At 43.9% G+C, this 19788-nt stretch overlaps 1 protein-coding gene across 1 annotated transcript; it reads left to right on the plus strand.

Annotated features, from left to right (window-relative positions):
- The first annotated feature begins 1343 nt into the window (after positions 1-1343).
- Positions 1344-12899, plus strand: LOC136329305 (binder of sperm protein homolog 1-like). The gene is made up of 5 exons (XM_066265295.1): positions 1344-1404; positions 6202-6222; positions 8869-8898; positions 11960-12091; positions 12377-12899. Exons 3-5 carry the CDS (start codon positions 8874-8876, stop codon positions 12517-12519), a joined length of 300 nt encoding a protein of 99 aa, XP_066121392.1. The 5' UTR covers positions 1344-1404; positions 6202-6222; positions 8869-8873; the 3' UTR covers positions 12520-12899.
- The last annotated feature ends 6889 nt before the right edge of the window (positions 12900-19788 follow it).

Below are 19788 nucleotides of genomic sequence, written 5' to 3' on the forward strand. Positions count from 1 at the left end.
ATGCCTGAATGCATTGAGATTATTTAGGCTATTTTCATTTTTACTATGCATAAGCTCAACAATGCTAAAAAGACACATTTTAAATTCATTTTATTATATTAATATTCACCTTTAAATATGAGTCCGTATTTTAGATATACTGCCAAGTGAACCTTATATACGTTATATGTAGAAATTAGACCAGTAGCCCCAGCAGGTTACCTCAGTTGGTTAAGAGCATTGTCTGGAAATGACAAGGCTGAGGGCTTGATCCCTGGTCAGGGCACACACAGGAATCAACCAGTGAATGCATGACTGAGTGGAACAGCAAGTGAATGCTTCCCTTCACCCTCTGCCCTTTCTCTCTCTAAAAATCAATCAATAAAAAAAATTAAGCCCTGGCCGGATAGCTTGGTTGGTTGGAGCATTGTCCAGGAGCATGGAGGTTGACAGTTCGGTTCCCTGGTCAGGGCACATACAGGAGCAGCTCGATGTTCTTATCTCTCTCTCCCTGCCCCCCCCCTCTCAAAAACAAAGAAAGAAACAAACAAAAACCAAAAACCAAAAAACCATTGTGTAAGGGCAGCAGACGTCATTTCTCAAAAGGAAATTCTTAGGTAAAAAAAGAATGGAGACAAAATGATAGAAATGCTTTCATCTTTTAAAAAATCTTAATTAGGAATACAAGAGGGTGTGTTTCAGAATTCACAATTAATCTTTACTTTTCAGAGTTGGAAATGTCAGTGACCATAAACCCTGCATGACTTACTCCTGAGAGCTGCCAGGCCCCAGGCAGCCCCTGAGGCGAGTCACCAAGGGCGGCAAGCGGCCAGCGAACAGGGTCCCCCACTGAGTCTGGCGGGGCACTCCTGCAGGGCTGGTGCCTGACAGCGCACCTGTTTCCCCAGCAGCTAGCTCTCCGAGCCTCTCCTGGGACTCCAGCCCTGGCTTTCGGACACCTCTTTGGGGCAGAAAGGGGGAGGGAGGAAAGGTGAAAAAGCAAAAGAAAGAGGAGGAAAAAGGAAGGAAGCAGGACAGGGAGGGAGAAGAAGACGGTAGAGAAGAGGGAGACAGTGGAGAAGGGAGAAGAGTGGAGAGAGGGGGTGGGAGAGAACAGGAGGAGGAGAAAATGGAGACAGAAGAGGAGAAAGGAGATGCGAAGAAGAAAGAATATTAGACGGGTAGGGGAGAGGAGGAGCTGCTGACAATGGAGAAAAAAAGGGGAGGGAGAGGGAGGGAGAGGGAGAGAGAGGGGGGAGAAGGGGGGAGGGAGGGCTAGGTGAGGGGTGTGGCTGAAAGTCCTGAGGCTGAGCGCAGCCTGCAGTCCCCGAAGGAGGAGCATGTCGCTGCTGCACGCCGGGCTCCTGCTGGTCTGGGTCTTTCGGCTCCCCGGTGTGGTCGGTGCGGTCGTCTACCGCTACCAAGGTGAGGAGCTCTGTGACAGTGTCTGGGGTTGGGCACATCTACTGCCTATGTCATCAAGTCTGAGATGTCACCCTTATTTCATGTGCTCTAAGAAAGAAAAAGATGCTCTCTATACTTTTCAGGTATCTCCAGTTAGGCATGATCCACTGATAGATTTTAAAGACAAAACAAAGCCCCCTAAAAGGCTCAGGTAATTAAAATGAAAGATTAAGAATGTTGCTTGACCTGTGGTGATGCAGTGGATAAAGCATCAACCTGGAACGCTGAGGGCATCTGTTGGAAACCCAGGGCTTGCTGGGTCAAGGCACATACGAGAAGCAACTAGGAATTGATGCATCCCACTCCTCTCTCGCTGCCTTTCTCTCTAAAATCAATAAATAATAAACTCTTTTCTTAAAATGCCCTGGCCTTTTAAATAGCTCGATTGCATCGTTCTAAAGAGCAAAGGTTCCTGGTTCGATTCCCGGTCAGGGCACATACAGGAACAGGTGTTCCTGTCTCTCTCCTGCTCTCTTCCTTCCTCTCTTTCAAATCAATAAAATAAACATTTTTAAAAAATCAATATAACAACAAAAGAAAGATTAGGAGTGTCAACTGGAAAATTCTTGACAGAAGTTGTGTTACTTAATAACCATGTGTCGCCCTTCATTCCAATACATTTTAAATGCCTCCTGTAGAGGTTTTGGAAATGAAATTAAGTTTTTAAAAGTTTGTCTTATTTCTTTATCAAAATCATGTTGCTTTTAACAACAATAAAGTGACAACAGAAGATATTTTGATTGATGAGGATTATCCATACTTGTGAAAACCATTTTTTTTAAAATTCAGTGGGAGGAGGAGAGGCAGAAACAGACTCCCGCATGCACCTGGACCAGGATACACCTGGTAAGTCCACTAGGGGGTGATACTCTGCCTATCTGAGATGTTGGTCCATTGCTCAGCAACCAAGCTCTTCTTAGCACCTGAGGTAGAGGCCATGGAACCATCCTCAGCACCCAGGGCCAACTTGCTCCAATTGAGCCATGACTGCAGGAGGGGGAGGGGGGGAGAAAAAGAGGGGTGGAGAAACAGATGGGCACTTCTCCTGTGTGCCCTGACCGGGAATTGAACTCGGGACATTCACACACCAGGCCGATGCTCTGCCACTGAGCCAATTGGCCAAGGCCATGAAAACCATATTTCTATAAAATGGCAGGGGCCCATGATCGTGCATCTGCAGCTTTAAGTATTCTTCAGGCCATTTTTGCGTTGAAAAAACAAATCAGCCTGACCTGTGGTGGCGCAGTGGATAAAGCGTCAACCTGGAATGCTGAGGTCGCCGCTTCAAAACCCTGGGATTACCTGGTCAAGGCACATATGGGAGTTGATGCTTCCTGCTCCTCCCCTCCTCTCTCACTCACTCACTCTCTCTCTCTCTCTCCTCCTTCTCTCCTCTCTAAAATGAATAAATAAAGTCTTTAAAAAACAAACAAACAAATCAAACATGGAGTTGATTGATGTTTAAAAAAAACACAGAAAAAAGGAAAAGATGCTCTTTGGGTAACTTTGATCATTCCTTTCTTATAAGTTAAAATGTTTATTTTATGTTTATTGAAAAAGAACGCTCTGACTTGGACAAAGACATTTGAAATGAAATACCACTTCTGTATGTACAGAAAAAAGAACATGTAAGTGAAGGAACCTGGTTAAGATGGCCCTAGATTTCTCGTGTTAGCGTTTGGCTCCTGGTTTGTCAGAGTCATGTTTTTCCGCATATTATTCTGGTGCTGTCAAGAGTTAGTGACGACAGCATTTGTTGAAACAACACCTAAGAGAATTCAGCGCTGCTGGTCCCGGGCACGTTCGTAGGAGGCGTTAACCTACTTTTGAGAATGAGAAGCATGGTCGTTAGTCACTCTCTCCTGCTCTTCCAAGCACCTGCTTTTGGAGGTTCATGGGGTCTCGTTGTTGTCTCTGGAAGTTTCTTTTGAGCCAGTGACATGCATACTACAAATTTGGACACTGGCCTTGTGACTATAGTCACAGTCAGGGCAGGTGGTGATGACCACTTGCCCACAGCAACCCAGCCTGCAGATAATAAGGTGCCATCCAGAGTCAGGAGCACACCTGACCAGGTGGTGGTGCAATGTATACAGCGTCCAACTGGGATGCGGAGGACCCAGGTTAGAGACCCCGAGGTTGCCAGCTTGAGTGCGGGCTCATCTGGTTTGAGCAAAAGCTCACTGGCTTGAATCTAGGGTCGCTGGCTCGAGCAAGGGGTTACTTGGTCTGCTGAGGGCCCACAGTCAGGGCACATGTGAGAAAGCAATCAATGAGCAACTAGGGTGTCACAACAAAAAACTGATGATTGATGCTTCTCATCTCTCTCTGTTCCTGTCTGTCTGTCCCTATCTATCTCTCTCTCTGACTCACTCTCTGTCTCCGTAAAACAAAACAAAACAAAACAAAACACATTGTGTTCCATATCAGAAACACCACTGTGCCTTCCCTGAAGACCAGCTGAATTTTGTTTGTTTGTTTTGCTTTTTGGGGTTGTTGTTTTTTTTTACAGAGACAGAGAGAGAGTCAGAGAGAGGGATAGATAGGGACAGACAGGAACGGAGAGAGATGAGAAGCATCGATCATCAGTTTTTCGCTGAGACACCTTAGTTGTTCATTGATTGCTTTCTCATATGTGCCTTGACCGTGGGGCTACAGCAGACCAAGTAATCTCTTGCTCAAGCCAGTGACCTTGAATCCAAGCTGGTGAGCTTTGCTCAAACCAGATGAGCCCGTGCTCAAGCTGGTGACCTCGGGGTCTTGAACCTGGGTCCTCCGCATCCCAGTCCAACACTCTATCCACTGGGCCACGGCCTGGTCAGGCTAGCCTAAAACTTACTAATGATAGACAACAGTGAGGAAATAATGGTGATGATGATGACGATGAAGATAGTGATGGTGATGGTGACAATAGTTTAGTAGCTGTAACATTGTGGATGACAATAGCAGATATCAGGTAAGGGCTTGCTTTGTTCCAGACACCATTCTAAGTAGTTTATATACATAATACATCCGTCTCTCATAGCAACCCATGAGGTAGGTAAAATTCTCATCCTTATTTTATAGAAGAGAATCTGAGACACCAAGGGGCTGAGTCATGTTCCTAAAGTCACACAGCTAGCTCGTGATGACTGGGCTTTGAACCAGATTCTGAGAAAGCATATTTCTTTAGCTACATCTCTGCACCGTCAATTTCTATTCATGTGTCCTCCTGTTGGAATCCCCCACACTGGTAGGGGGCCTCCCACTTCCCTCTTCATGCGTGTTTCCTGTCCTAGGAAAAGAAAAGTTGCATAATTTTTACAGTTTGCCTGTTCAAACTCTACAGGCAAGTACACACACATTGAGATCCCGCCTGTGTTCTGGTCTTAGAGAAGAACAGTTGAACAACTGTGAACAATGGATACACTTTTTGAGATTTCTTGTCATTTCAATATTTGCGGGCTATTAAACTCTCTCAAATTTGAATGCTAGAACAATTTTTAGTGGATATAGGTTCTTTATGGCTTGTGAAAATGTATTGCAAACTTGGGTGAGTCATCTGGTAGGGGAAAAATAATAATGTTTATTGTAAGAAGAGAAATCTTTATCATTGCAATAAAATTATCAGCAATGCTGAGTGCTTCCTATACGCTGTGTACTGTGAGGGCTCTGAACTACTTTCCACTTCGTCCTCACAACAAGCCTTTGCAGTTGAACTGCAGAGACTCTTTTTAACAGTTGCTAAAACTAATTTGATCTTGTTCTAAAAACCAAGGACACCTGCATACATTTTTCTTTAACTTGTACCTTTCAGAACATACCAAAAGAAATACAATCAAACAAATCAGGAAGAAATGGTGAAATGATAAAACATGTTTTTCCAATTATAAGGTGGTTAATTTTCTAAGAAAGTGTGGAAAAAATAAATCATTTTTTGTTGTTGTTGTTTTTTTGTTTTTTTTGTTTTTTTTCTGAAGCTGGAAATGGGAAGAGACAGTCGGACAGACTCCCGCATGCGCCCGACCGGGATCCACCCGGCACGCCCACCAGGGGTGACGCTCTGTCCCTCCGGGGCATCGCTCTGCTGCGACCAGAGCCACTCTAGCGCCTGGGGCAGAGGCCAAGGAGCCATCCCCAGCGCCCGGGCCATCTTTGCTCCAATGGAGCCTTGGCTGCGGGAGGGGAAGAGAGAGACAGAGAGGAAGGGGGGGTGGAGAAGCAAATGGGCGCTTCTCCTATGTGCCCTGGCCGGGAATCGAACCTGGGTCCCCCGCATGCCAGGCCGACGCTCTACCATTGAACCAACCGGCCAGGGCCTTGTTGTTGTTTTAAAATAATTTTAGCCTGACCAGTGGTGGTGCATTGGATAGAGAGCGTCAACCTAGGATACTGAGGTCCCAGGCTCAAAACCTTGGGGTTGCCGTTTTGACGGTGAACTCATCAACATGATCCCATGGTCACTGGCTTGAGCCCAAAGGTCACTGGCTTGAGCAAGGGGTAACTCGCTCTGCTGAAGTGCCCCCCCCCGTCAAGGCACATATAAGAAAGCAATCAATGAACAACTAAGGTGCCACAACTATGAGTTGATGCTTTTCATCTCTCTTCCTGCCTGTCTCCCTCTCTCATTAAAAAAATAAATAAATGAGCACTATTGAAATTTAGATGCATCATTTTAAAAAATATTATTATTCTTACTAAAATATAATTTGGAAAGATATTTTATTTCAAAGACTAAATCCAGTGAAATAAATATTTGTTTAAAATTGTGTCTTTCAGGTGAGACTATACCAACTATAGGTGAGTTGATCAACATTCTTTTATTACAATTTTTAAAATTCTGCAATACAATGTGAAGTTGTTGAATATTTCTTTCCCTGGTAAAAATCATATTTTTCATGAAAAACTGCTACTTTATGTCTTTATATATAAGAAAAAGTACATCCTGTATTAAAAAATAGTTAAGGGCCCTGGCCAGTTGGCTCAGCGGTAGAGTGTCGGCCTGGCGTGCGGGGTACCCGGGTTCGAGTCCCGGCCAGGGCACATAGGAGAAGCGCCCATTTGCTTCTCCACCCCCCCTCCTTCCTCTCTGTCTCTCTCTTCCCCTCCCGCAGCCGAGGCTCCATTGGAGCAAAGATGGCCCGGGCGCTGGGGATGGCTCCTTGGCCTCTGCCCCAGGCGCTAGAGTGGCTCTGGTCATGCGGTAGAGCGACCCTCTGGAGGGGCAGAGCATCGCCCCCTGGTGGGCAGAGCGTTGCCCCTGGTGGGCGTGCTGGGTGGATCCCGGTCGGATGCATGCGGGAGTCTGTCTGACTGTCTCTCCCCATTTCCAGCTTCAGAAAAATACAAAAAAAAATAAATAATAATAATAAATAAATAAAAAAAATTTAAAAAAATAGTTAAGGAAAAAGAAGAAAAGAGCAATCAAAATGTTACTGTTCATTTTTTTTTTTTTAATTTTTCTGAAGTGAGAAGCAAGGAGGCAGACAGACAAACTCCAGCATGCGCCTGACTGGGATTCACCCAATATGCCCACTAGGGGGCAATGCTCTGCCCATTTGGGGTGTTGCTCTGTTGCAACCAGAGCCATTCTAGTGCCTGAGGTGGAGGCCATGCCGCCATTCTCAGTAACCCGGCCAACTTTGCTCCAATGGAACTTGGGCTGCGGGAGGGGAAGAGAGAGATAGAGAGGAAGGAGAGGGGGAGGGGTGGATAAGGCGCCTCTCCTATGTACCCTGTCCGGGAATCGAACCCAGGACCTCCACACGCTGGGCTGATACTATTGCTGAATGAACCGGCCAGTCCCCTGTTCATATTTTTGAGTGATCAAATATTTCATTATATACAACTTTATAATGTGATTTTCTTTGTTCAAAAATAGTCTTATAGAAAAATAGAAAATGTGTTTTGTCACCTAAAGGTGAAGTACAAACTTTTTCATATCTCTTTATATCTCATCTTTGTTAATGCTTGTATAATACTATAAAGCTCTATTTTATTTTAAAATTCCCTTAGTGATGGATATATTTTTATTGATTTCTATTTCTTTTACTCTTACTAACCATGCTAAAATGAACACTCTTAACCCAAATGCCATTCCAACTAAAACCAGGAAGGTACAGAGGTCAGAGGAGTCTCTTTTGACTAGGACTAGTTAACATTATTGGGGAGAGGGAGTACTCTAACATATGTGATATTGTTAAAAAAAAAATCATGCATAAGCCTACAGAAAAATTCTTATGATTGTGAACTTTGCCCTGGCCAGTGGCACAGTGAATAGAACCTCGTTTCGGAACACTGAGGTCACTGGTTCAATCCTGAGATCACCAGCTTGATCCTGAGGGCACCAGTTTGAACCCCAATCAGTGCACTAGCTCCATCCTGAGGTCGCTGGTTTTAGACCCTGTCAGAGCACCTATGAGAAGCAATCAGTAGGTGTACAACTATGTAGAACAATGAGTGGATGCTTCTCTCTCTCTCTCCCTTTCTGTTTTTCTCTCCCTTCCTCTCTCTAAAAAATTCTGAGGAACATTAGTAAAGATTACTACATGTTTTAATGAAAGAACCTGGCTATGTGGCAAGATATAAGAGAAACAAAGTCAATAGTTTTTCTCTCAGCTGGTAAGGACCTCCTACACATTGTTGAAAAATGAAGCATTTCACTTTATATCAATGACAACAACCACTTTGGAATTAAATCAGCAAGAAACATGCAGGACTTACCTAACCAGGTGGTGGTACAGTGGATAGAGCATCGACCTGGGATGCTGAGGACCCAAGTTCAAAACCCAAGGTCACCAGCTTGAGTACAGGCTCACCAGCTTGAGTGTAGGGTTGCCAGCTTGAGAATGGGATCATAGAAACAACCGCTGGCTTGAGCTCAGGGGTCACTGGCTTGAAGCCCAAAGTCACTGGCTTGATCAAGAGGTCACTGGCTTTGCTGGAGCCCCCCAGCCAAAGCACATATAAGAAGCAATCAGCCTGACCTGTGGCAGCACAGTGGATAAAGCGTTTATCTGGAAAGCTGAGGTTGCCAGTTTGAAACCCTGGGCTTGCCTGGTCAAGGCACATATGAGAAGCAACTTCTACAAGATGATGCTTTCCACTCCTCTCCCTTGCCTTTCTCTTTCTCTCTCTCTTCTCTCTAAAATCAACAAATAAAATCTTTTTTAAAAAATTAAAAAGAAGTAATCAATGAACAACTAAAATGCTCCAACTAACAAGTTGATGCTTCTCATTTCTCCCCCTTCTTGTCTGTCTCTGTCTGTCATTTCTCTCTCACCAAAAAAAAAAAAAAAAAAAAGTACAGGACTTATGTGAAGTGAATGATAAAATCATAGCAAAGAACATAGAGCAAGCTCTAAAAGGTAGAAGCCCATGCCATGTTCTTGGTTGGAAGACGTAAGAGTAGTGAAATAAATGTCAGCTTCAAATTTTGTTTTTCAGAAACTATGCCTTACTATCCAGAAGTCAAGGGTAAGTTGATCATAAAACGTTTACTATTAAAGTAACTTTTCTTTTCATAGTGTAAAAATGAGGAAATCAGTGCATTTTCTTTTTCTGGTAAAAAGAAAATCCCATTTTCTTCTTTCAAAAAATGCAATTCAAATACCTTGTAAATAGATGAGGAAAAGTGGGGGACAGAATTCGGCGGACTTTCTCTGGCACTGTCTGCTGTCACACTTACATTTCTGCCGTTTTCAGAGAGAACACCTGATATGAAAATTCATAAAAAACCTGTACAATAATAATTAGGGAAATTATGAACAAAAGTAGTGCCGAGCCTGGCCTGTGGTGGCTCAGTGTATAGAGCACCGACCCAGAACGCTGAGGTCGCCGGTTCGAAACCCTGGCCTGCCAGGTCAAGGCACATACAGAAAGCAACAAGCTGATGCTTCCCACTCCTCCCTGCCTCCGTCACTCGCCTTTCTCTCTCTCTCAAATCAATAAATAAAATCTTTAAAAAAAGTAGTACCAGTATGGAGAAGCACTTGTGTTATTAGCTATTTAAACAAACCATAAATAGAGTCATATAAATAGCATGATACCAGCCTAGAAAGAGTCAATAATAAGGAATATATTCTGACAGCTGTCGACCCTCCTCGTTTTACTGCCATGTGTCTTATCTCCCCAATAACCTCAATATACTTGATGGAAAGCTCAGAATGGATCCAGGGTGTGATATTACACTCTAACTGTACTTTTAAATGTATAGTATTTAAAGGCACCGGTGGCTTATTTTATCATTCATTTGTCCTTATTTAACGGCTACTCGGAAGCAAATTACTGTATTTCCCCATGTATAAGATATACTTTTTTGGGAAAAATTTGGGGTCTAAAAACTGGGTGCATTTTATATAGTGGTTATAAATTTTTTTTTACTTGCATTTCCCACTTTTTTGCGCTTGTTTTTGTGCTCATCATTGAAGATAGTGATTCGTCATCAGACACAGATAAGGACAAGTAAATGGGAGTTTTGACAGTGATGAGGAGTTGTATGAGTTTTATGATGAATAAAACAAGTTCAATAACTTTATGTAATACGTTTTTTTCCAAATTTTGAGCCCTAAAACTAAGGTGCGTCTTATACATAGGGAAATATGGTAAATTGCACTCCCCTCCTGCGTCAGCTGTAAAACTAAGTTCCTCTCTAATCAAATTTTAAATGCAAAAGAAACAAAATCATTTAAGAAAAAATGTAGGACACTATAGGTGTGCCCTAAGGACCAGGGAGGGGGCCTTTTAAAGCAAGATGAGAATCACCTGTTATAAAGGTAAACATTTAAAAAGTGAATAAATATTTCATGCAAGTGAAAATTCAGGTAAAAGAGCGCATTAGTGGGAAAGATGAATTGTTCTTGTCCTTTGAAAAAGTAATTGCCATCAGTGTTAAAAATGCACATACTCTGGCTCTGGTTAGAGCATTGTCCTAAAGCAGAGGTTGCCAGTTCGATCCCCGGTCAGGGCACATACGGAAAGATGGATGTTCTTGTCTATCTCTTACTCTCTTCCTTCCTCTCTTAAAAAAAAATCTGTTAAAAAATACTCATGCTCTTTAACTTAATAATGTTGCCTTTGGGATTCCATTCTACAGAATTAAATGTGTCAGTGCAGAAGGATTTGAAAGTTAGAAACTGTGGGCCCAACAGAAAACACAAGGCTAGTGTGTTCCAAAAGGGAATTTTATTTTAAAAGCGTCTGGATGCAAGCGGACTGCGACCAGCAAAGGGTGTCAGCGCTGAGCTGTGGGAGGGAGTGTTAGATATAGGGGTTGCTGCAGGCATTAGCTGGCACTGGGTTGCCAGCACCTGGACATGCCTAGATTAGCATATCCTGATTTGAGACCTTAGTTACAGACAGACTGTCTGCCTTGCTCAACCCTCGGTCCCTCATGGTGGCCTTGTCCGAAGGACATCTCTCAGAACCTTACCGGGTGGGGGGGAATTGCTTAAGGGGAGGGGGAGTTTGAGTGAGGGAGATGCTTACTGAAGAAGTTGCTCCGAGTTGGGTGAGGGGAATTTGAGCTTTACAGGGGCTTGGGATTTAAAGGATCCCTGGACCTAAACCTAACAGGATCTACATATGTTGAATGTTTGCTGAAGCTGGGTGGAATTTATGGGTGGAAAAAAATATCAACTAAATTGTGGCAAAATCCAGATCACAGAAATATGACCCAGCATTCGAAAGGAGTTAGAGCTACAAAAGCTAAAAGGATATGTTTAAAAGAATCTGTTAAGTTAGAAGCTGCAGTTATGGGTATAATGTATGGTTCCTTTGCGGAAGGAACGAACATCTGTGTCTGTGTGCATTTGTATATGTATATATTAGGTACAGTCATATGTTATATAGCTGGAGATGTATATCTGTCTATAGAGAGATAGATGGATAGAGCTCTCCATTATGGGCCTGGGGAAAAATGTGGAAGATACAAACCAGGCTATATATACTGCTCATAAAAATTAGCGGATATTCAAAATGAATATGTAGTGATCAAATATCCTGTAATTTTTGTGAGCAGGACATGTTGTGTGTGTGCATATATGTGTCTGTGTATGCACATGTGTGCCTGTGTATGTGCGCATGTGTGTTTGTGTGCATGTGCGAGTGTGCTTGCACATGTGTGCTTGTGTGTGTCTGTGTGCGTGGGGGTGCCTGTGTGCATGTATGTGTGTGTGCACGTGTGTGTATGGATATACATGAAGATGGAAGAGGGTGAAGAAAAGAGATACAGGGGAAATTGTTTAATACATACATACCCACATTTGTGTTTCTAGCTTAGGGTAGATCTATGGAACTGGGGCCAAGCGCTAAGGAGGATTTCAAGGCTGCTTATGCCCTGGAGCAAGGTGGGACGGGAGCTTCCACACAGACCCTGTGCGGTAGGCCGCGCAGCCCCGCCCCGCGCGCCTGCGCAGCGCCTGGCAGAAGCAGGCGGGGCCTCTGGTACCCGATCGCGCCCTTAGGTAGGGCGACAGTAACTTTGTCCCATCTGAACCACCCGCCCCAGAGTCGGAGCAGGAACTTTTATTTTTTCTAGGTGGCAAGTGTGTCTTTCCATTCTACTATAAAACCGGGATGTTCTATGACTGCGTCAAGTTCAATGCAAAACACATGTGGTGCTCCTTAAACAAGACTTACCAGGGGTATTGGAAGTACTGCGCTGAGGAAGGTGAGTTCTTGTCTCTGGTCCCCACGGTGAGAACCCTGGTGGCCGGAGCCGCGGTGCGTTGAGATCCTCGGGAGGGCTCAGCAAATGGAATGCACAGTCCATTAAACTGTGAAATGAGTGACAGACGTGCAGCTCTCTGATGGTATAACAAGCACATTGCACCAAACATACAAGTACTTCAACACTTTACCTGGAAAAGGAGGCTTTTAGCACATGCCTTTGATTATGATGAAGAGGAGGCACAAAAAAGATTTCTTATTCTGATTGCTTCTTTCTTCTCTGTAGACTTCGCCAAATGTGTGTTCCCCTTCTGGCACAGACGCATGATCTACTGGGAATGTACCGGGGACTCGGATGCATTTGGCAGGAAATGGTGTTCACTGACCTGGAACTACAACAAGGATGGGGTTTGGAAATATTGTGACTGAAATCGATTGGGGGTGGGGCTGAAGAGGCGGGACTGTTCTCATGGCGGGAGCTACCGTTTTTTTGTTGGGACAGGGGGAGGTAGGACCCTCCTCTGAGATACTATTTGAGGGTGGTCTGGCTTTAAATAACTTAGGGTTCTGGTTCTGGGGTTTGGATAGGGAAACCAGTATTCTAGCCTCGCATGCACTCTTATTTGTACACTGTGTGAAATTAGGCCCCTTATTCAAAAGTGGATAGACTGTGGGTGATAATGAGGTGTCAGTGTCATCACTTGAAACAAATGTCTCAGTCTGGTGGGGCACATTGATCATGGGGAAAACTGTGCATGTGTGGGGCCAGGGGGTACATGGGAATTCTGTGGCTTCTGTTCAAGTTTGCTGTAAACCTAAAAACTGCTCCAAAAATAAAATCCATTATAAAATTCATGACCCTAATTAAGAATTTTTTCAAAACAGAAAAAGAATGAGTGCTAACCGGGGTCGGGCCTGAGTAGGAATATGGGTGTTGACTGGGCAAAGTGTCAGAGTGAGGACCAAAGCAGCTCAGATGTGAGCCACACGAGCCAGGTCACGAAGCAGAAGGGAGCTGGGTGCGTGGCCATTTACCTCAAAGTGGGTTCAAGTTTTCCAGAACCATTGGGAATAAGCAAGTTTTATGTCTTCACAATTGCAGTTGATTGAACAATTACAGCAGATGCTATGCTATCCGTTATTATTCATCTTTATAACAACCCCCCTCCCCCGGTAAATATTGTCACCATTTTCAGAAACTCTTGAGTCAAGTGAATTAACTAATTTTCAAAGAGTAACATGGTTCTAAGACTTTCATTGTATAAAATGGTAATGAAAGCAAAAAGCTACAAAGAATCACCACGTGACCCAGAAATTCCATCCCTAGGCACATACTGAACAATTTGAAAGTAGGGGCTTGAACAGCAATTTTCTTTTCAGCGCTATTCACAACAGCCAAGGGGGACAACCCAAGTGCCCCTCAACAGATGAGTGAATGAACAGAATGTGCTAGATCCACACAATGTAGCATTATTCAGCCGTAGAAAGCAACAAAATTGACACATTCTATCACATGGATGAACCCTGAAAACATTACACTGAGTGGCCTGACTGGTGATGGTGCAGTGGATAAAGCATTGACCCAGAATGCTGAGGTCACCATTTCTAAATCCTGAGGTCGCTGGCTTGAGCATGAGGTCATTGGCTTGAGCATGAGATCATCAACAGGATCCCAAGGTCATTGGATTGAGCCCAAAGGTTCTTGGATTGAAGCCCAAGGTCACTGGCTTGAGCACAAAGGTCACCAGCTTGAGCAAAGGGTCACTGGCTCAATTTGAGCCTGAGGTCCAATCCCAGTCAAGGCACAATGAGAAGCAATCCATGCACAACTAAAGTGAAGCAACTATGAGTTGATGCTTCTCATCTCTCTCCCTTCCTGTCTCTCTCTCTCTAAAAAAAAAGAAAAGTAAACTATAAGCCAGACACAAGAGACCACATATTGTAGGATTCCGTTTATACAGGAAAATTCACAGAGACAGACAGTGGCTAGAGGTTACCAGCGGCCAGGAAGAGGAAAAATGGGAAGTTGTTGCTTAATGGGACAGAGTTTCTTGGGGTGATTCAAAGGTTTTAAAAATCGATAGTGGTGATGGTTGCACAACACTGTGAATGTAAGTCATACCACCAGGACCTCAGTCGTTTCCCATTGTCTTGCACAAATATTAACATGGCGGGGCTGCCCATTGGGTACACCGAAGCAAAAATTGAATATGGTGACAGATTTCCTCACTCCTCGCAGGCTGTTCTTGCACCAGTCTTGCCCTTCCTGTTCACGGTCCTCTCTCTGACAACTACAAAGACACACGAAATGCCCCACCTGAGAGTGATCTTCACCCTGAGAAGTCAGTCACCTCTTTGCTGATTTCTATGACGGGGCTCCTGGCAACGACTGACATTTATTTCCCTTAGGGCTACTCTCTTGGGGTTGGAGATTCAGAGACTTCACTTTTCCTTCTCATCCCACACCTACCCAAGCAAGAGATCTCATGAAGAAAGAAAAAGACTATTTATGGAAAATGTATTTTATGGTAGGCAGTGTAAACTGCTGGATTACATAGATGGTCTCACTGATTCCTCACCGCAAGCTTGCAAATCGGGTTAACCACTTCCTTTCATGGAAGGAGAAATCAAACTAAGGAACCAGCCCAACACCCGTTAACTCGACTTAGGAGGGACCTGGTCAGGGTCCACTGAGGCCCTCCATTCCTTTATCATCTTCCTCAAGGTGTCCAGAGGGGGTGTCCCTACTCCCTTTGTCTTTTTTGTCCTTCCCAATCATTGCCAGTCATTGTCCCTCACCGGGAAAATAGATATTCTAAGTTTAAAAATGATAGCCCTCCATTAAATTTCAGATTTTCAGCTGTTCAGATCTTTTCCTATAATGGTCTACTCACTTTTTGCAGGCTTATAGGAGACATGTTTTGAGATAACCCTAATGGACATTTTGTTTTTGGTTTAGGTTTTATCTGTATGCTAAGAAAAGATCAAAATCTTCCCATAAGTACAATTTGCCTCCAATGGGCAAATGGATGTTCTTTAAATGTTCCCATCATAAAAAGTTTTTAAAAAAAGATAACTATCACCCTGGCTGGTTCACTCAGTTGGTTAGAGAGTTGTCCCAATTTGCCAAGGTTACAGGTTCAATCTTCAGTCAGGGCACACATTTAAGATCTACTCTCCTAGAAACTTTCAAAGATATAATACCATATTGTTAACTCTAGTCACCATGCTGTCCATTAGATCCCCTGAACTTACTCATCTTCTAACTGAAAGGTTGTTCCTTTGACCAACATCACCCATTTCCCACACCTCTCAGCCCTAGTAACCACCATTCTACTCTCTGCTTCTATGAGTTGGGCTTTTTTAGAATCTACATCCAAGAGAGATCATATGATATTTTTCTATATTGCTTAAAACAATAAAAAATTATTCCCTCACAAGCCTTTGTATCTTTATATCTACCTATCTCCATGTCTACCTCTATCTCTATCCATCTCTACATTTATCTGTTTTTCTCACAACAGTGCTATGGGGAGAACTGTAGAACAGAGGCTTAGGGAAGTAAGTAAATACTGGGCTTTCCAGAGTGATTGGTGGGCCAATGAATGCATCAATAGTGAATCAACAAATCAATGTTTCTCTTTCTCACCCTTCCTTTCTCTCTAAAATTAATAAAAATAAAAAAATTTAAAAGGTAATTATGTGAGGTGATCAGGAATTAATTAATCTTTTTGATTAATTTCAATACACAGTATGTATATGTATCAAGTCACCACCTTGTACACCTTAAACTTACATAATGCTGTATCTCAATAAGTCAGGGGAAAAATAAGATGAAAACACATGTATAAATAAATAAGTAAATAAACAAACCATTCCCCACCCCTCCAAGAAACCTCATAAACATCCAGAGTCACATTTGACCAAATACCTGGGCATTATGGCCCAATTGAGTTGACACATACAATTAACCATCACAGCCAGAAAATGTTTAGATCCTGAGCGATGCTAAAACGAGGTTTAATCTCTAGGAAAAGGTAGAAAACCTGCCCCGTGGGTCTCTAGACTTTCAAAAACTATTAATGTTGGCCCTGGCCAGTTGGCTCAATAGTAGAATGTCCGTCTCACATGTGCAGGTCCCGGGTTCCCGGCCAGGGCACACTAGAGAAGCGCCCATCTACTTCTCCTCACCTCCCTTTCTCACACTAAAATAATGGCTCGTGTTGCAATGGAGCAAGGGTCCCAAATGTGCTTTCCAGGTGGATCCCAGTCCCAGAGCATGGGGGAGTCTGTCTCTGCCTCTCCTCCTCTCACTAAAAAACAAACAAATAAACAAAAACTATTAATGTATTAATTACAAATAAACAAATAACCATTTATCGAGCATTTGTAATGAGCTCCATTCAGGGCCAGCTGATTTACAAACTTTCTTAACCTCTTCAGTGAATTCAGGGTATGTTCAGGTCTGAGCCTCTTCAGCCAACTTCATCCATACACCATCCCCCAAAAGATAAATTTACATTAGAAAAAGATAAACATACATTCAGGGGATTCCCCAGACGTCTCCCTGCCCAGCTGTCAGGGTATACATATATTTCATTTTGCATGGCAGAAGCCATTTGTTTACTAAACACCTGTGAGCATCCTTAGCACTCACTGAATAATCAGTCAATGTATTTGCAACAAGCACGTCATCAAAGGGATATGTTTTGAAATGAAACCCTCATAAAAAAACAAGAATGAAAAATGTAACAACTATGGGTAATGAAGTTCAAAAGGAAAAGGAAAGAAGAAAAAAATGACCAAAATGGGAAAAAAAAGTTATAAAAATGTACCTTTTTCCTGGTTTTGAGAGGTAGCTGCTGCTGCTGCTTCTTTTTTTTTTTTTGGCAGGTGGCACTGTACTAGAGGTTTTGCCCCTGTGGGGTTCTTGAGCAGAGGTTTGTTGTTGTGTCGCTATGGCAATGATGTAGGCTGGGCTTCAGTCCTGTTAGTAGGTGGGGCTTGTTAGGGCTTGGAGGCTCTGATAATGGGAGTCTCAGTTAGTTTCCCAGGTGTCTCCCACCTGAGCTAGCAGTCTGTGGACTTAGCTGTGAGGTTACCCCAGCCACTGCTTGCAGAGCAAGAGGCTCTAAGAGCATCCAGGTCCTTCCTCTGTTACCGTTCAAAGCACAGTTCTGGGTAAGGCTGTGCCAACCAGAGCTGCCAGTGAGAGCAGGAACGTCTGGGAGCCGATTGCAGATCAAGTGCCTTTCTAAGGGCACCCGGGCATGTCTAGCATGCCTCAGCCCTCCGTGGGTCTAATCTCCACAGTCTTCTCTCTTGTGCACTGTTTGGTAGCCCGCAGCAAGCCACCTGTGTGCCCAGCCCCCATGACTTCAGCAAGAGGTCTGCTCCCACCCACTTAGGTGCACCGCGGCTGTCATCTCAGTCAGAGTCGGGAATGCAGGAATGCACTTTGAAACTTGTATGGACCCTGTGGAGGTGCCCTGCTGGGACAGGTCCAGGCCTAGGGATCCCGGCCCTTGTGCACTTCCCAGGCTGTTGGTCCCAGAGCCAGGACTACACAAAGACGCTGGCAACAGCCCATGCAGCTCTCCGCCACTGATAATCTCAAGCTAAGCCCTCCAGCCTGCGAGCATGCGCGCCCATGCCAGAGGTGCCAGGTCAGGGGTCCCCAAACTTTTTACACAGGGGGCCAGTTCACTGTCCCTCAGACCATTGGAGGGCCACCACATACAGTGCTCCTCTCACTGACCACCAGTGAAAGAAGTGCAGCGGGGGGGGGGGGGGCAGATAAATGGCCTCAGGGGGCTGCATGCGGCCTGCAGGCCATAGTTTGGGGACGCCTGTGCCAGGTGGAGCCACTCGTACACTGCCCACAGCCGTGGAGCTGGGAGCGCACAAAGCTGCCAGCGCTGGTGCTAGCTCCCGCAGGCACCCTGCACCAGTAACCTTTGTCGGAGCCTGCCACCTGTGCTTGCCCACGTCCACGATCTCAGGCAGAACCAGCATGTTCTCTTTTCTGTCTGCTCATCCACCCTAACCCAGCTTCTTCCCGTTGCCCCAGACCCCCCACTTCACTCGGTTCCAGACGAAGTGTCCCTTCCTCAGGTCAGTGAGGAAAGCAAAATACTCTGTTCTCCGTTTTATTTCCTTCAGAGTGGATTATATATTCAGTCACCTTTTTGCCCAATCATACCTTTGTCTGGTGTGTGTATATTTCAGGTGATCCTGAGATTTTTTTCTCTATCTTTAGTCATTGAATTTGTTGAAATTTCAAGGAGAGATATTGGGAGCACCCATCACAGCGCCATTTCTCTGACGTCATTCAAAGGAGTATGTTTTTAATCTGGCTGTGTCACTGAGGATGGGCAATTTTCTTGGCCTCTCTCAGCCTCATTTTCTTCTATAAAGTAAGGATGATAGACATCTCATGGCTCTTTGTGCATGTAAAATAAGATAATACATACAATTCTTATTTCTATAAGAAGAAGAATTATGTTCTATAAAGTTGCTGTGAATACTGAATTACTGAATACTGACCCATTGTGCATAAGGGTAATGCAGGGTTAGCAGTAGTTTCACATTTGTATCAACTGATCAACACCTAACCCGATTATATGGGAGTTTCTGTCTCAAGACATCTAGTTAACATATATAGTCCATCCATTAACATTGACTCACAACCAACACATTATCACGAGCGCCTGAACGAAGCTTTCCTAACACACGAATTTTCTCCGTGTGACACATTGCAGCCATCCTTAGGCCTAGGGACACCAGTGGACGGGCATTTTAAACAGCAAAATCACACACAAAAAAGGCACCCCCCAAGTCATCACACGTCGCACTAAATAGCTGCGAAAATGGAACTTATTTATAGTATGAAAGAGGAACATGGCTACCGAGCAACTAAAATTTTTGTAACTCTGCGTCTATTTGAATTTCACAGCCAGGATTGCTGATTTGGGGTGGTTTGTAAGAGTCATAGCTCATGTTCGCCATCTGCTGCCTAAGTAATGAAGGGCAGTTTATTTCAAGGATTGCTTCGGTTCATAGGAAGAGCGCGTTAAGGCTGGATTTATTTTGTAATGTCCTAACATGTCCCCTTCCTTTTTCTCCTCACCAGCCAGCCTCTGAAGATCTTTCTCTTCCGTTCATCCTTTTCTCCTACAGAAGTGATGCTTCCCTCGTTGGCCACCTCAAGGCCATGCCCTCCTAAGTACCCCTCAACGACGACCCCTTCTCTGACCTACCAGGACTCCTTTTCAGTATTTTCTCTCTTAGAGCGGAATTTCTCCTCTGGCAGTGATTGTAGCCATAGCTTTGCCTTTTCCAGAATGTCATATAGTTTGAATCCTACAGAACAGTCATCCCTAGGTATTCATCGCGGATTGATTTCACGACCCCTGCCCCATATCAAAATATACAGGTTGTTATACAGGTTGTGTATTTTTAGGGGGAAATGACAAGGGAAAAAGTCTGTACATGTTCAGTATAGATGTAACCATCAACCATCATAGACCTAACTGCATATTACACATCAGTAACAATGCAAAGTTTTATATTTTGAATATTTTTGATTTGGAGTTAGTTGAATCAGCCGATGTGGAACCGACAAATATGGGGGAGGGGCTTACATAGCATTTTCAGATTTTTTTTTCACTTAGCAATATGCACTTAAGGTTCCCCCAT

Source organism: Saccopteryx bilineata, chromosome 3, assembly GCF_036850765.1.
Source record: "Saccopteryx bilineata isolate mSacBil1 chromosome 3, mSacBil1_pri_phased_curated, whole genome shotgun sequence".
Classification (NCBI taxonomy): Eukaryota; Metazoa; Chordata; class Mammalia; order Chiroptera; family Emballonuridae; genus Saccopteryx; species Saccopteryx bilineata.